The sequence below is a fragment of the Muscardinus avellanarius genome, assembly GCF_963383645.1.
Source record: "Muscardinus avellanarius genome assembly, chromosome: 8".
NCBI classification, from domain to species: domain Eukaryota; kingdom Metazoa; phylum Chordata; class Mammalia; order Rodentia; family Gliridae; genus Muscardinus; species Muscardinus avellanarius.
The window spans coordinates 13,752,921-13,769,399 of record NC_137794.1 but is presented as its reverse complement, the minus strand read 5'-3'; the positions used below and the strand labels follow the sequence as shown (position 1 = coordinate 13,769,399).

At 43.6% G+C, this 16,479-nt stretch overlaps 1 protein-coding gene across 1 annotated transcript in view; it reads left to right on the top strand.

Annotated features, from left to right (window-relative positions):
* LRRC1 (leucine rich repeat containing 1) overlaps window positions 1-16,479 on the top strand; it is a gene marked incomplete at both ends in the record, with an annotated part of 130,896 nt that overhangs the window by 88,521 nt on the left and 25,896 nt on the right. Inside the window, 3 exons of the mRNA XM_080699730.1 lie at window positions 14,524-14,580; window positions 14,854-14,917; window positions 15,303-15,377. Of these exons, the coding sequence (XP_080555856.1) occupies window positions 14,524-14,580; window positions 14,854-14,917; window positions 15,303-15,377 (196 nt within the window). The remainder of the gene's footprint in view (window positions 1-14,523; window positions 14,581-14,853; window positions 14,918-15,302; window positions 15,378-16,479) is intronic.

Here is a 16,479-nt window from a genome sequence, read left to right as displayed (position 1 = left end):
TGGCGAGGAGTAGAGTCCTTTGAAGAAAATGTGTGCTGGTGAATACATGTTCTGCTCTCCACGCCCACAAACAAACTGACTGAGTTAGTGTAGCGGACCGTAGCCACTTGTACAAGCCATGCAGTGGCTGACCGGGTGGTAACAGTGGCTCAGCGGGTGGGCCTCAGCCAGGGCAAGAGTCCCTGGTGTCATAAGCGGCTACCCCACTATTTACTGTCCTGCCTAGATTCCAAGACGAACAGAAACCTGCTCTTTGAGAGCCACAGTGAGCAGTTGAGGCCACTCATCCGACCGTCCTGCAAGGGTTCTCTCTCCGGAGGTCCAGGAGAGTTTCAGTGGACAGTTTTCCTTCATTCTCCCGGGGGACCCCTGTTTTGTAGCGAGTCAGTGTTTTCCTGGGGTACACACAAGTAAGTGGACTCTGTACAAGTAGACCTGCTGATCAAGAACCGTGCCCTCAGCTCTCAGGAGGGGAAGATGGGAAGCCCTCGGTACACCTTGAATGGAGGGTATCAGTTGCAGAGGAAACAGCAATTATATCTTATTTTCATGCACTTATACTTTTGTTACATCAACTTTCACATACTTATACCTTTAAAATTCTTAGATATAGTAACCATTTATTTTAATTTTTTACTTTTCTTTCTTGCTGTACTGGGGATGGAACTCAGGGGCATTCTACCTTCAAGCTACACCCCCCAGCCCTATTTATTTATTTATTTATTTATTTATTTATTTATTTATTTGGAAACAGGGTCTCACTGAGTTTCAGAGGGCATCACTAAGTAGCTGAGGCTGTTGGTGAACCACAATCCTCCTGTCTCAGCTTCCCAAATGCTGGGATCACACCCAGCAATATAGTAACCCTTTAAACACTCCCACCCCGATGCTGTCCTCCTCTTCCTCTTCAAGGTCTCTGAAGCTTCATTTCCTTGGTACATTCTATCCCATTCATTTTCAGCCTGTGCCTGGCACAGCGAGAGTCTCTTTTACCTCTGGTACCTGCCCCTCCCCCTCTTCTTTCCTCATATCTTTTTAAAAAGGTCTAACACTCTAAGAGAAAATATGTTCCTATTAAAACCATTGTGACCCTCACCTTCTTCTGCACTATTTGAATGGAAAATATTTAATAATTCTAGAATAAATTATAATATTCCTTATCTATCGCATGTTGTTTTTGTTACTATCAGTACCTCTTTTTGTCAGTATTCAAGATTTCTTGTGTCTCTGCACTTTCTGTCAGTAATGAGGGGATAGTGTGTTTGGGGTTGTTTGTTTTTAGATTTAATCAACCCCTGTTACTATTACGGCACGAATACTGATGGTTTCCAAAATAAAATGCCCCACTGAACTTGAAATTAGCTGATTCTTATTAGGTCAGTTTGTGAAAATAAAGAGAAACAAGAGTTTCTTATTTTGTATCATGGCAAGAGACGCTATGATTTCTTCCTGTTGAATCTGAGATCTCTGCATGCTCAAGTAATAGCCTGCTCTCTTAATACAAAGAGACTTAGTAAAAGGAAGCAAAGAACAAACTCCTCCTTAGAGAAGCCTGGAAGCCCGGGGACCCTGGGCATACGAAGCGGCTCTCAAAAGAACTGCAGTAGACTTGCTGAGGACGGCTCGTGCACATAGGAGTATTCTATATTTAAAGCAAATCATTATTGGAAAACTTAGGAATTCTCTTCAGAGAAGAGATTCTTCTGTTTCTCAAAGCATTCCCAAGTGGTGTCTTTGAAATATTTAATGTATTTAATTAGCCAAACATTTAGCCACCAGCACAACTTTTCAGAACTGGTATGGTTCTGAGAAAAAAGCAGAACCGATTTAAAGCAGGCACACCTATTTACTATTGCAGGGAAGTTGGAAAAGGCATAAAATGGCTACTGAATGAGTGATACCTACTCTTATCTTAGTGGAATCCGAAGTAGCACTTTGGCATAATTTCGCCTTGCTCTAGAGTTGAATAAGTGTCTACCTTTGTGCGTCAGTGGAGACAGGTCTTCTGTTTTTTCTCTTGACGTTACCTTGGAGAGCTGTGTGTTCCTCAAGGTCTTGGCCTCTTGGGTTGGATGGGAGCACCCAGCCTGGGGAGAGGGCCGAAGCCTTTGTCCGCAGGCTGGTAGCTCCTGCAAGCATCTCTCCCATCTGTGTCTTTGCCCACTTGAGTTAGTAAGGTTGAAGAGTTTTGGGGGGCTGATGGTAGAACTGGAACAGCTCTTCTGGCCCCAGTCCTGTGTAAGTCCACTTGAGCCTCAGGGCCCGTAGGGACTCCTAGAAATACCGAATGGTTCCAGTTAGTAAACAGTTCACTTCAAATAACTTAGTAAGTAGTTGTGTCCTAACAACCTAGTAGCTATTCAAAAAGTAGTACATATAAGTGGAAAGAATAAATATTTTCATTTTGTTCTTAAGTATCCCCATTATTTATTATGGGATGTGAGTATTTGTTGGGCTTCTTAAAGTACCACCTCATTTCCCTCTCCACACAGATTTTTATCACAGCAATCACTGAAAATGCAGCGTAGCAGGGGTGGGTGCCCCTGAGAGGAAGCTGAAGCCTTGGATGGCTAATGCTGAAGCTGGACTGCTCACACTGGTGCGTGGTTCACATGGTGCTTGGCATATTTGAGGATTCCCGTATCCCTCTCAAATCTAAAGCGTTTGACTCTTGCTTTGGCTGCACATATCCTAAAATTGGAATTATACAGAAAATATTAGAATGGCCCCGGCACAAGGAAGACATGCGAATTTGTTAGGCATTCCATATTTTTATAGCCAAATTATAGAACTGACCTAGGTGTCCTTCAGCAGATGAATGGATAATGAAAACGTGGCATACACACGGTAGAGTTTTTCTCAGCCCTGAAGAACAAAGTGATGCCATTTGCAGGGGAATCAATGGAACTAGAGAACATTATGCTGTGACATCAGCCCGTCTCAGAAAGTCAAGGACCATATGTTTTCTCTCATATATGGAAGCTAGAGAGAAAATAGGAACAAAAGGGGACCTCATGATAATAAGGAGTGAGACCAGTAGGATAGTGGAAGGGGATGGGGGGAGAGAAGGAAGCGTGAGGAAGGAAACACATCAAATAAGATTGGGTCTCTATGTGAAAGTGTCACCAGCAGCCTTACTGGCTTGGGCGTTGAGGGAGACGTGTACAGGGTACCTGGATGGGGTTAGGGGGCCACAAAGAGATGTTTGTACACATATAAATGTGTCACTTTGAAGCTGATTATTAGTATACATATTGCACCAATAAAATTCTTTAAAAAATCCTGAACTATCCTGCGGTGCCCTGCAAGCTTGCTTCTGCTTCCCGGGTGCCTCGGTGCAAGCTGCAGTGAGGTGCGAGCGTCACCCCCTGGTGTGTGAGAGATACTGACACCCAAGCAAGCCAGAAAGAAACCAGGCCTTTAGAGTTTTTGCTGCCTCTGCTCAGTCCCTCCTGTATCATGTGTAACCACTGGCTGGGTCTGACAGGAGAGAGAGGAGACCTAGTAGCCCACAAGGAGCGGGGTCCAGGCCTGGTGGTGAGCATTTAGTGCATTGCTAAGCACTGCTCCTCGTGCTCTACTCTGCGACTCCACACAGGTAACCAGTCTAGTATGCTAACAGGGAGGGAGTCTTTGAGATACTCATGCTGCTTGACTTGCAATTGGATCTCCCCCCCCCCCCCCCCCCCCCCGCAAACCCACTGCAAGTTGAAAACACCGTCAGTCAAGAATGCACTTACTACATCTGCCTCCGGGAACACCACAGCTGAGCAGCACCGAGCACTGTACGGCGGCCCTTGGTTCCTCTCCTGGTCACGTGGCCGCCTGGGAGTCGCGGCTGTATCTCACAGCCACCACCCACCATCGCAAGAGGGCCTCATACTGAAAATCCCTAGCCCGGGAAAAGATCAGAATGCAAAATTCGAAGTCTGATTCCTCCTGAATGCTTTTGTACTATTTTAAAGTTGAAAAATTGTGAGTTGAGCTTTCAAGGCCCGGCTGTAGTAGAAACTTTACAATACTTTGTCGTGAGTTGAGGCATGGCCATGGAATTGTCCTGCAGGGTTGGCAACCCTGCTGGCTGTCTCATGCAAAATTACACATTTTACTTCTACTAAAATAAATGTGTCCCAGATTTGCTGACCCCTTTCTATAATGGCAGATATGTGTCACTCAGTCCTTCAAAGTATGGGTGATGTTCAACAATGAACGAGAACTAACTCAGTGGGGTTTTTAAATCCTTTTTGTCAAAAATACAAAAGTGTAACACCTTCTGATTAGTCTTCATAAACATTAATTGACACCAGAGAGGATGGTAATTTATCAGATGAATCTCAACAAAGACATTTCCATAATTAGAAAAGAATTAAATTTATGTTTATTAAAGTAGCTGATGAGGCAGTTTTTATTGGATTAGTGTAACTTTGTTAAGTATCTTTTTTAACCTTTTATAGACATGAAACCAAAACAACTAAAAAATAATTGTTTCGCCACCAAATATGAAATAAAATGTTTCAAAAATAACAAAATATTTTCAATCCTATTGCTCTCCCAAGTAAGGTATGAAGCGATTTTGTATCTTTAATAAAATATTTTAAAATATTTTTGTCTTATTTTTATAATTTTTTTAGTTTTTAATGTGTATTTTAAAATATATGTAATATATAGGCACATAAAACATCTATGTATTTTAAAAATAACTGTGAGGATTATGGAGACATACTCTTAAATGTACGGAGATCACCATTCTAGACTAGAATGTTTGGGTGTCAGTGGTTCTCACACTCTGGTTCCCCATGTCCGTGGGGAACCACGGACTCTGTTGAAGTCTCCTGGGGCACTGTGAGTGAGAACCGGCTCTCTGGGGGTGGGCGCTGTGGATTCCTGTTGGTGCCAGTGTAGTTGCACTATTAGCGGGTCTAACTTTTTGAATGGAGCTGTAATGCTTGCTTTTAAAATGTCTGCCACCGACACTTTTTAAGTTTGGAGACTGCCATTTGAGACACTCGGCAGTAATTATTTCTTTGAGCAGCACGCATGGTAAAATTTTTATTGTGATCTATGCAGATCCTAGCAAACTCTGCATAAACCAAGCAAAAAGCTTCAAAACCTTTCTATGAAAGTGAACTTTAATTTTTGTTTTTACCTGCTTCCTCCCCATCCCCCAAACTGGCTGAGGTTTTTTCCTTATTCAATGATTGAAATTCTCTCTCTTTTGTCATGACTTCCCAATGATTAGAAGAAGTGAAATAGATACCCAATTTGTCGGTGCCCTGGCCCACCCTTCTGTCCTCACACAATGAACACTTCAGCCTTTTGTCTCTGCACAGAGGCCTGCTTGTTTAGTGTGCAGTTGTATGGACGTAATGAGTGTGTGTGCCTGGATTGCCCTATGCTCTGATCCAGCGGGGATCTTGGTTGGTCGCCTCTCTTTGTGTCTGTATGTAGCCTGGCGGTGTTTCCATCTAAGTAAATATACTAACCAGGCACACGGTATGACTTCTCTTCCTTCCAACATGACGTTTTCGATCTGGAAGCTTTGTGCTGGGACCTCAGCAGCCTGTCCCTGCACAGTCCTATGTTTGGCCTATTTCCCCATACTCAGTTTCTATAAAAGTTGTTATAAATAAACATCTATGAAAAATACAGCTCTGTTTACTCTGAAGCCCCCTAATAAAGAGTCACAATCCTCTAGTACCGTAGCTTAATTTCCTGATACAAGGAGCTGTTAGGGAGAGAAAATGGTATTTTTAGGGGAAAATATACCTTGCCAAAAGAATGCTAAGCTTCCTCCTCTTACAATAACACTGCTGGCATTTATCACATTTACTTTTCTGCCTCTGCTGCCAGAAAACTGTAGGCTGATTCCGACAAGCTTCAAGAGCAGCTGCATGCACTTCTGGGTGCTGAAGGGAGCCCAGCACGGGGGAGAGGTGTCGCTGGCGCAGACAGCGAGCAGGTGCTCCGCTAGGAGCTCCACTAGGCACGTACGCCATCTCCTTGCGACACCCTTACTCGAGAGGCTGGCGCCGAGCATCCTGGGCATCACTGGCTTCCTCTGTGGCTGGGGATCAGTGACCTGCCAGGGCTTGCGTTGATGGTGGCTGGAAGGGCTGGCTCTTGAACTTCATTTCTTCCTCGAAGATGCTTCATTTCTTCACTGCATACATGTTTCTCTCAATGAGCACCTGGGTTTCTTCCTCCCTTTCATGGCCCGAACTTTTTATTCCACGAGTCTGTTTTGCAAGTTTGAGCATTTTAAAGACCTTTAAATCCATTTAGGAAAAAGTCGGGGTAAAATTAAGTAGATGCCAGTTAGCCTGGGAGGGCATCACTGGAGGAGCAGGGGCCTCATGTGGGGATCTTACCAAGTGCCCAGTCTCACACAGATTTTAAGGATAAACTACTGAATAAAACCCTTGAGTTTCCCTCGGTATCTCCATGGAAACAGTGCGCACTCAGCATTGGCTTTACACTTCACTGTCATTAAAAAAATACTTGAAAATTTCCACTGATAAAGCCAGAAAAGGTAACTTTGCTTTGAAGAGTTAGCCGATGCTGGTGTAATGTGTGCATGTATTTGTCTTCTAAAGGAGCATTTTAATAGTGAAAACACGTTTAAGATCACTTTCTAGTTAAGTCAAAAACTGTGTATTTTACATTCAAGAGTGGATGAATTAGAATGCAAATCAAAACCACCATGAGATTAGAATCAAGATGACTGATAACAAGTGTTGAGGATTTGGAGAAATCAAAAACAGCTTCCTGTGTTGTTGGTGGGTGTGTAACATGGTACAGTCTCATTGCAAACGATTTCAGACGGGTCCTCTTTCAAAAAGTTGACTTTAGCCGGGCGTGGTGGCGCACGCTTGTAATCCCCGCGCTTGGGAGGCGGAGACAGGAGGATCGCACAGGTTCGAAGCCAGCCGCGCGCGCTGGCTTAGGAGACCCTGTTTCTAAATAAAAATATAAAAATAGGTCTGGGAGTGTAGCCCAGAGGTAGAAGGGCTTCCAGGAACCCCAGTACCACCAAAAAAAAAAAAAAAAAAAAAAAAAAAGTTGACTTTAGCACTTATAGGACCCAGCAATTCTACTCATAGCTCTGTGCACGCAGAAGAATTGAAACTGTGTGACCGGACAGAAACTTGATCATAAATGTTTATAGCAGCATGATTCATAATAACCCAAAGGTGAAAACCACTCACATTTTTATCAGTGGGTGAATGGATAAGTGGAATATTGGATTTTCATTCAATGGAATACTACTTGGCCAGTCAAGGGAATGGAGTACTGTGGTATGGGACAATACGGATGAACCTTGAAAACGTGTTAAAAAAAAGAAGCCAGACAGAAAATGTTACATATCGGTTCAGTTCTATTTATAAAAACTGTCTAGTCAAATCTGTAGACACAGAAAATAGATTGGTGTTGCTAGAGGATAAGAGTGAGGCAGGGAGGGGATAAGGAATTTTAATGGGGGTGGGTGTTCTTTTTGGGGTGATGTTTACGTACCTTGCGAATAAATGTGGTGCTTAAAGCCCCAGAATTATATGCGATTAAAAGCTGAATTTTTAGATGGGTGTGGTGGCACATGCTTGTCATCCCAGTACTTGGAAGACTGAGACAGGAGGATCACAGGTTTGCAGCCAAACTCAGCTACATAGTGAGGCCCTCCACAACTTAGACTTTGTTTAGAAATAACGGATAAAAAAAAAATAGGAAGGGTGGCACATGCTTGTAATTTTAGCATTTGGGAGGCTGAGATAGCTACTTATACCCTCTGCAACTTAGTGAGACCCTGTTCAAAATAAAGAAATGCAAAATAGGGCAGAAGTGTAGCTCGAAGGTCAAATGCCCCTGGGTTCCATCCCCAGATTAAAAAAAAAATTTTTTTTTTTTTAAATGGGCTGATGGTATAGCATGGAGGTAAAATGCCCCTGGGTTCTACCTCCAATACTGGGGTGGGGGGGGGAGCACTGATTTTATAGTTCATATCTCATTTTAAAAAATGGACCTTAGGCACACCTGAAGTGCACTGGTACTGCCGATTGATGGGAGCCGAGCTAGTTATTCTTACTGGAAGCGCCCGTTAACTTCACAAGCCAAGTGCCGAGGTCAGTTTACCTAGCTACCCGTGCCTTCTGGCCAGGTGGGCGTGCACACCAGCGTCTTCAGAGTGCTCAGGGACACCGAGTGGGAGTGGGTGGAGAGGTAGGAGCCTGCCGATGGGGGCCGAGCCCTGGGAAGCCGGCTTCTGCCCCGGAGCGGGCTGCTGGCTCTTCAACCTGTGCAGCGCTCTCTCCATGAGAGTCTGTTCTTTGATGTTAACATAATACCATAAAGAAGAAAGATAGCCTAAATTTCTCTACTCCCTGCTTAGTTAAATCTCCTCCTTAAAAGTAGCATTCAGTGGTTATTATCAATAAACCCGGAATTGGGAAAATGTTCTGAGAGAAGGAAAGAAGGAAGTAGGCCTTCATTTCTTTGGCTTTGACTTCGCACCTGTGCCCTTGGGAACGGTGACCTTAATTTGAGTGGTCTTGAACTCCATGAGCCCCAGGGTGTGGTCCTTGCTAACAAAGCCTGGTGCAGCCGCTGATCAAGGTTGTGTTAGAGTGCTGCCTAAGAAGAGAAAATTCTTCTTTTCAAAAACTATGATGCCTGGCTCGCTGTCTGTCTGTCTGTCTCTCTCTCTCTTTTCTCTTACTCTCCCTCTTTCTCTCTGACTGCTCCTGCTTTCAACCCTGCCGCCTGAATAAACCTCTTGGCTATAAGAAGAAAAAAAAAAAAAAAACTATGACTGTATTTAATACTCTTTGGGGAGCCTGGGGATTACTGTAAAATATGTTTTTGTTTCAAAAATATTGTTTTGTTAAAAATGTTTCCAGAGCAAAGCCATCATAAGGAAACATGTGACCAAAGTCTTAAATTCTAATTTGGCACTGTAAACACAGAGATATGTAAAAGCATATCATTCCTAATCAATATCATTTCTCCCAATCAAATAATGTTACCATAAATGTTTACAGATTTTATTTTAATGGCCTTACACTATAGTGCCATGTGTTTACTTGGTCTATCTTAATTTCTTTTGCTCTTTAATTTCTTAATGATTTTGCTCACCAAAATGGAAAAAAAAAACCACCAAGCGGATTAAAAAAAGGTTTTTAAAACATAGTAGAGAACAGATGTAAATTCCTTGAAGAAACCATTCATCCCATCCCTGAAATAGAATCCTAAATATACAGTTGGCCTACATTCCAACATAAAAAGAGTGTAACTTGTGCCCTGCTTTGTGACTGTGTGGCACACTGGGCCTTAGTGTGCTGGGAGGCAGGGCTGAGCATCCTTCCCCTACAGGGCTGGTTAGGGGCGGCCCCACCGACCCTCAGAGGCAGAAATGGTAGGGGTGGCTGGGACCATAGGAAATCATGGTGTTTTAGTAGAGGAGGATGAATAGCATGATAGCAATATCACCATGCAAACTTAACTTGGCAGAAATTTAAATTGAAGCTTAAAATCTCTGTTAAGAATGGACTGATTTAAAAAAAAAAAAGCAAGGGTCAGCCGGGTGTGGTGGCATACACTTGTAATCCCAGCATTTGGGAGGCTGAGACCTGGAGGATCGCGGTTCACGGACAGCCTCAGCTACTTAGTGAGGGCCTCCGCAACACAGTGAGACCCTGTTTCAAAATAAAGAATAAAAAATTGGGCGGGGTGTGTAACTCGGAGGTCAAATGCCTCTGGGTTCCATCCCCAGACCTGCAAAAAAAAAAAAAAAAAAAAAAAAAAAAAGGTCTATATAGACTGAGTTTCTGTGCAGCTATTAAAAGTACTGATATGCACAAGAAATGAGACAGAAATCTATTAATTGATGGAAGCAATGTATTTAGGATGCTACCTTTCTAGTAAAAAAAAATAAAGGCTGTGTTCATACCTGCTTGTCTTTGCATAAAACTCTGGGTGAACACATGTGCAGTTCGTTTTGTTTTGTTTTTGGTGGTACTGGGGGTGGAATCCAGAGGCTTTCTACCTCCGGGCTATACTCCGAGACCTATTTTTATATTTTATTTGGAAACAGGGTCTCACTAAGTTGTTGAGAGCTTCTCTAAGTAGCTGAGGCTGGCTTCGAACCTGCGCGATCCTCCTGTCTCAGCCTCCCAAGCGCGGGGATTACAAGCGTGCGCCACCACGCCCGGTGACGTGCAGTTTTAAGAGGTGATTTCCCATGAGAATGGGCCTCGTGGTGGGAAGCAGGGTTGGTATGGCAGGAAGCAAAGGTGGAAGGACACTCGTTCTCTTTGGAATGTGTAGGTTTAAATATGTACAAATGTATCGCCAGTTCACAGAGGTGGCTGGCCAGCTCAAGAGGAGGAGGCCGAACACTGGCTAGAATTGCAGAGCCCGGCAGGCGTGGTGAGGCATGTCTGTGATCCCAGTGCCTGGGAGGCTGAGATACAAAGCCAGCCTCGGCAACTCAGCAAGACCTCATTTCAGGATAGAAAGGGCCGGGGTCTGACTTGGAGAGAGAATGCCCCTGGGTTCAATCCCTTGTACAAAAGGGAAAAGATGCAGATCCCTTAGTGGATCTGGCCTTTCCACTCAACAGGTGTATGAGACCCCTGTCCAGTTCCCTCCCTGTACCTTAGTTTTCTTATTCATCAACTCAGTCGTGGTAAAGCAGTTTTAGCAATATAATGTCACATGGTATTAAGGTGCCAATATCACTTTATTAGCAGTCCTGTTACAGACTAGTAATTCCCATACTGCATCTTAAGTGTCTTAATTTTAAAATCACATTTAAAAACATTAAAAATGCCAGTATCTTTCTTGTGTGACTGTAATATTACATTTTAACTCAAGTAATGGATAAGTACTTGTAGAGTTTGGGTCTCCTTATCTCTTGTGGCCTGGGCTACACAGAATTAGGTACACAGAATTAGGGTAAAATCCCCCCACCAGCCCCAGCACTTCTCAGTAGCACATTTGTTGTTAGGGGCTCTAAGAGATGCAAGGATACTTGAGTTGAGTTGGATAGTTTTCTTGATGGGTACAGACACTCTCATGAACCATTGATTAAAGATAGTATATGCTGAAAGATAAGGAAAGGATATCATTTGTTTTATCCTGTTCTGCATTTACACAGGTCCTAAGTTTTATCAGCTGTTACTAGAGCAGTCTGGAGAACCACATTCTAGAGTGGGCTGGTGGGGTCTCCTGATGAGAGCCAAGGCCTCCACTCCCTCCGAGAATCAGTCAGGGCGACCCGCAGGGAGGGTGATGGTCCGACTGCACCCGAGCTTGAGCTCGAGCAGGAGGCGAGAGTCTGTGGTCAAGCCTTTGCTTTCTCTCCCTTCTTGTCTCATGGGTTGCCCGTTGTGGACAACGCAGGATGAGTTAAGAGTGCCGGAGGCAGCAGCGTCCGTAGGGCCTGTCCTTCGATCTCTGTGGAGCTGGCTAAAGACCCTGACTAGGCACACATGCGGAGAAGGTCCCTGACTGCACGTAGGGACAAGGTCTGTGCAAGGAAATAAGACAGGGAACTGGCTCTGTTAACTATATTAGCCCTAATCGCCATAACAGATACGCTTATATTTATTTTCGGGGACATTAAGATCCAGTAATGAACACACACCAGACAAATCCTGCTCATTAGTGAGAGACAGGCTGGGATTCAAGCCTTCAGGCTTAGAGTGACCTCCTCAGGGGTCTGTAGGTAGAGTCTGATTATAATGTCCCAAGTTTTTCTTTTTTAATTTTAAATAGTTTAAAATAATGGGAATAGCTGGGTGTGGTGGCGCACGCTTGTAATCCTGCACTTGGGAGGCAGAGACAGGAGGATCGCGCAGGTTTGAAGCCAGCCGCATTGGCTTAGGAGACCCTGTTTCCAAATAAAAATATAAAAAATAGGTCTGGGAGTGTAGCCTGGAGGCAGAAGGGTTTCCAGGAACCCCAGTACCACCAAAATAATAATAATAATAATAATAATAATAATAATAATAATAATAAGAAGAAGAAGAAGAAGAAGAACCATTACCTCAGAAAGGCCATTCTCTTGAATGTTGAATTTTAAGTTTTGTAAGTTACAAAAATATTCCTTTTTTAAAAAATACATTTATTTGGTGCACTTAAATCTCACATCCTAATGTAGTTCGTAGTGATGGTGATGGACATGCACACAGCACTCGGCGGGCTTCTTTGGGGTGTGGTAGTACACCCTGTAGTCCCAGAGGGATTGCTTGAGCCCAGGCGTTCAAAGCCAGTCTGGGCGACATAATCCCTTGGCATAGTTAAGGGAGCCAGGCTCTTGTATGTACACTAAATTGATAGGTGGTTTTAAAGTTGTCTTTATTTTTATGGTGCTGGGGATGGAACCCAGAGGCTCTCTACCTTCGGGCCACACTCCCAGACCTATTTTATATTTATTTGGAAACAGGGTCTCACTAAGTTGCTGAGAGCCTCACTAAGTAGCTGAGGTTGGCTTTGAACCTGCGCAATCCTCCTGTCTCAGCCTCCCAAGTGCTGGGATTGGTTTTAAAGTTTAACACTTAGAGGCGGGCGTGGTGGTGCACGCTTGTAAGCCCAGCGTTCGGGAGGCTGAGACAGGAGTGTGGCCCCTCCTGCCCTGGCTTTGGGTGGCTCTCCCTTCTGTGTTGCAGACGGGAGGTGCTCAGACCGAGGCTGGGGAGATCTGGTACGGCACGGGCCCATGTGAAACTGCCTTTAAAATGCTTTTGATGATGCCCAACCAGTGAAGATTTTGAGGTAGAGAAGGATTTACCGCCTGCTGTGAGCGGATGCCTTCAGTTTGTCAGGATAGGTGTGAGGGGCATTCATGTAAAATGCCAGTCCTACCAGGGAATTTCAAAAATCCAAATGTGAGACTAGCCAAGAGCTCATCATCTCCCCAGTAGAACCCGGGAGGGGCTACTTGGGCTCAACAAAGTTTCTTGTTGTAACTTTTTAGTTTTACTTGTACCTGTTTATTTGGAACTGGAGATTGAGCCCACACAGGCGTGCCACCTCACCCAGCTTTGCGTTTACTTTTCATTACAGGTCACTTTGGAAGTAGGTACTGGGTCTCAGTACTTCTCACCCTCCTCCCCTTCCTGTCCCCTTAATATATTTTCACATAAGTGCTTGATTCAGAGCAAGTAGACTTAGACACCTGCAACTTCCCAACCAGTTATATTTTATTTGGAAAAAAAAAAAAACAGGATTAAATCTGAATACATATTAGCAGGGATTTTGGTTTATTTCAAATACATATGTTTGAAAGTGTTGTCTTCGCTCTGGACTTAATGATGAAAGCTGTTGTTGAGTTTTCCAAACATGGAGGAGACACAGAATTTGCATTTTATAGTACAGTTAAGATGCATTTTTGGCCAACAGGTTTGAAGTCTGTAAACTTATATTTTCTAATGTTATAAATCCAGCTTTCGCTAGTGCATATGATTCCAGCTTTTTTGCTGGAAAGAGGGGGTGGAGGATTCAGGTAGATTAGAGTGTTGGGATAATGTCTGACGTCTGCTGTATGCTCAAGAATAAAATTTCTTTAAATCTGGATGTCACTGCAGTGATATTAGCAAAACACGGGTTTGGGGTTAGTGCAGAGCCCACGGGCCTGCTGAGATATAACAGACAGGCTTCTGCATTCACGCGTGCAGCTCGCTCACAGAGCTGGGTGCGCCAGGGTTCCTGTGACACAGCTTTGCCACCGCCTGTCAGGATTTGACCCAGATAGTCAGGATCTAGGGAGAACATCTGCCTCTCTGCACCCTGCTCCCCATTGACGGGGCTGTGCCAGAGAGGCACAGGGCTCCTCTGCAGAGAGCACCATTCTAGGGCTTAGTACGGATAAAAGCAACATCATTATGGGTACCATTTATTAAGCCAGCACTGTGCTCAGGCATCATGCAAGATGCATTGGCCCATTATCCCTGATGTTTTTAAATGGGAGTTATTTTCTAGTGCTGCCTCTGTTTGCTCTGTGAATCTATTACCTAAAGTAGAGGACTTGGGCTTTCTGGGATAGAAGCCCAAGTTTAAAATAGGGATGGGCCAATGGTGGAAAAATTGCTCCAATCTCCTCAGGATTAAAGATGTTACTGTTTTTATGTTAACCATACTTTTTTTTTTTTTTTTTTTTTTTTTTTGCCATTCTGAAGCCGAGAGGCCTCTATTTGGCTTCTGTCTGGAGCCAGGGAGTGGCTATCTTTTAATGGCTATCTTTAAGCGGGTTATTTCCACATGTCAAGTGTGTGAGATATTTGAGTGAAGGTACCTTGTAAGTCATGACACACTACACTTGTACTAATTGTTAATTTTATCAACAGCCAATATTAACATCTGGGAGCTAGAGATTTTGTTGATTTGGTGGTGGTAAGCCATATTTTTACAGTGGGAAGTGACATACTGGGTGTTAAAAAGACTTGCGTGACTTGTCGAGCCTGTGTATGTGGAGGGGGCGGAAGAGGAATCTCAGGAATTTCCCTTAGAGTTTTTTCTTCTGTTCTTTTCTAGTCTTTATAACCTGGCTTCCCTGGAACTGAGAGAGAATCTTCTTACATATCTTCCTGAGTAAGTCTCTGGAGAAAATAAAGTGGGATTTTTGTAGGAGACAAATTTAAGTATCTATTTAAAAAGGGGACTATAGCATCAAAGGAAAGACTGTCTTTTAGGAAGTTTGGGGGGTGCCGGCTGTCTCATAAGTGTCCTTTCTGTGCAATATTTACTACCAAAATATCTGAATGAATCCTATTTTTGGAAACTGCAAGTTTTGGAATACAGAGATTGCTTAGCATGTTTAAGTCCACTCTAAGCATCTTTTTTTTTTTTTTTTTTTAAAAACAGCTCTCTTACCCAGCTACGGCGACTAGAAGAACTTGATTTAGGAAACAATGAAATATATAACTTGGTAAGTCTGTATCAAAGAGAGATTTGAATTGACCTTTGTCCTTAGTTATGATCACAAAATATTCGGGGAGTGTCTGTCTGTGGGTATGCTTATAAAGCTAGTGTTTCCACAGATACAATTGGGGACGTCGGAGAATACGCATGCTTCAGTTCCCAGCGGTTAAGAATCATGATTGAGGTGTGGGGAGGGTCAGGACTAGAGACTTGGGGGATTAGTAAAAACGACTGGGAAATTTGTAGGAAGAAGAGGGTTGATCTTAGAGAAGTTACAACAAGCATTCACTAAGATTCCCAGTTGCTATGTGATCATTGAGGATTCCTTCTTTCTTAATGGAAGGTTGAGAATTAGATATTTGTTACCAAAACATCTTACTTGTTTGTTTTAGCCAGAATCAATTGGAGCTCTCCTCCATCTAAAGGATCTCTGGTTGGACGGAAATCAGCTATCAGAATTACCTCAGGTAAGTGGGGATTTCACAGTGTCTCCCCCAAAACATGGGACAGAAACAGTAAACCTGTGTGTTTCCTGCTTTTACGTGGGGTTTTCTCTAGATCTCAAAAACCAACCAAAAAAATATTGATTGAAAAAAGCACATTTGAAAAATGTGTTGAGCTTTCATCATTCTACAGTGCTTAAATCAAAAATCTCAACCCACCACTTCTAGAGATGGCCATCTACCCTTTGGCCTGTGAAGTCTGTGCTTGATTTCACCCTTGCTCCCCAGAGAACTTCCTTCAAGCCCAGGGTATTTGTAACTTTCCGGAAGCATGACGCTGGCTCTCACACTTCTGCTGTTCTTTGCGATGCGCTAAGTGCTCTGGGATCATTTTGACCACATTTTACTCTGTAGTAGTTGATGTAAAAGCAATATTAAGAGCTTCTAGTTCAGTATCGCTCTTGGTTTAGCTGGCATGTTTTTCTTATTGTTGTCAAGTGTGAAAACCACATTTCAAGAGACAGGGGGCTTTGGACAGACTCCTGAGCGTTCAGTCACCCTCTGAGTGGGTCCAGCAGGCAGGCCCACCTCCCCACAGAGCAGCTGAGCAGCCTAGAACATCCTCCCCAGGCCCAGGGACATTTCTTTCTATAATTTTGCTTTTCTCCACCTATGACTGAATTATATTCTTTGGCGTGTCTGATTGCCAGTTTTTAGTCGGCATGCAGATGTCGTCGTGATGAAAGCCCTGGTATTTGAAAGAAGTTGGGAGGCTGCCCTGCTGGGCTGTGTGACGCAGCGATGGTGGGGCCTTGCGCTTTGGATGGGGAGTGCCATCACAGCAGGGAAGCATGACAGGAAAAGGAAGCACTCGAGTCCGTTTGTAATTGTAGCAGTTACGGCACTGAAGTCACCACAGTGTCACTAATGACTGATGGAACTAAGAAAGTAATGAGTCTGTTTCTGAGATCCTTGGCTGCAGTTGGAGAAGGGGACGGATCAGCAACTGTTGTGATAGGGCTTGATGGATACTTGTATTTCCCTAGGAAATACATGAGAAATCCTGAATGATAGAATGCTGATTAGAAGTCAGACGATGAGGAAAATGCCATGGAATTATCAGGAA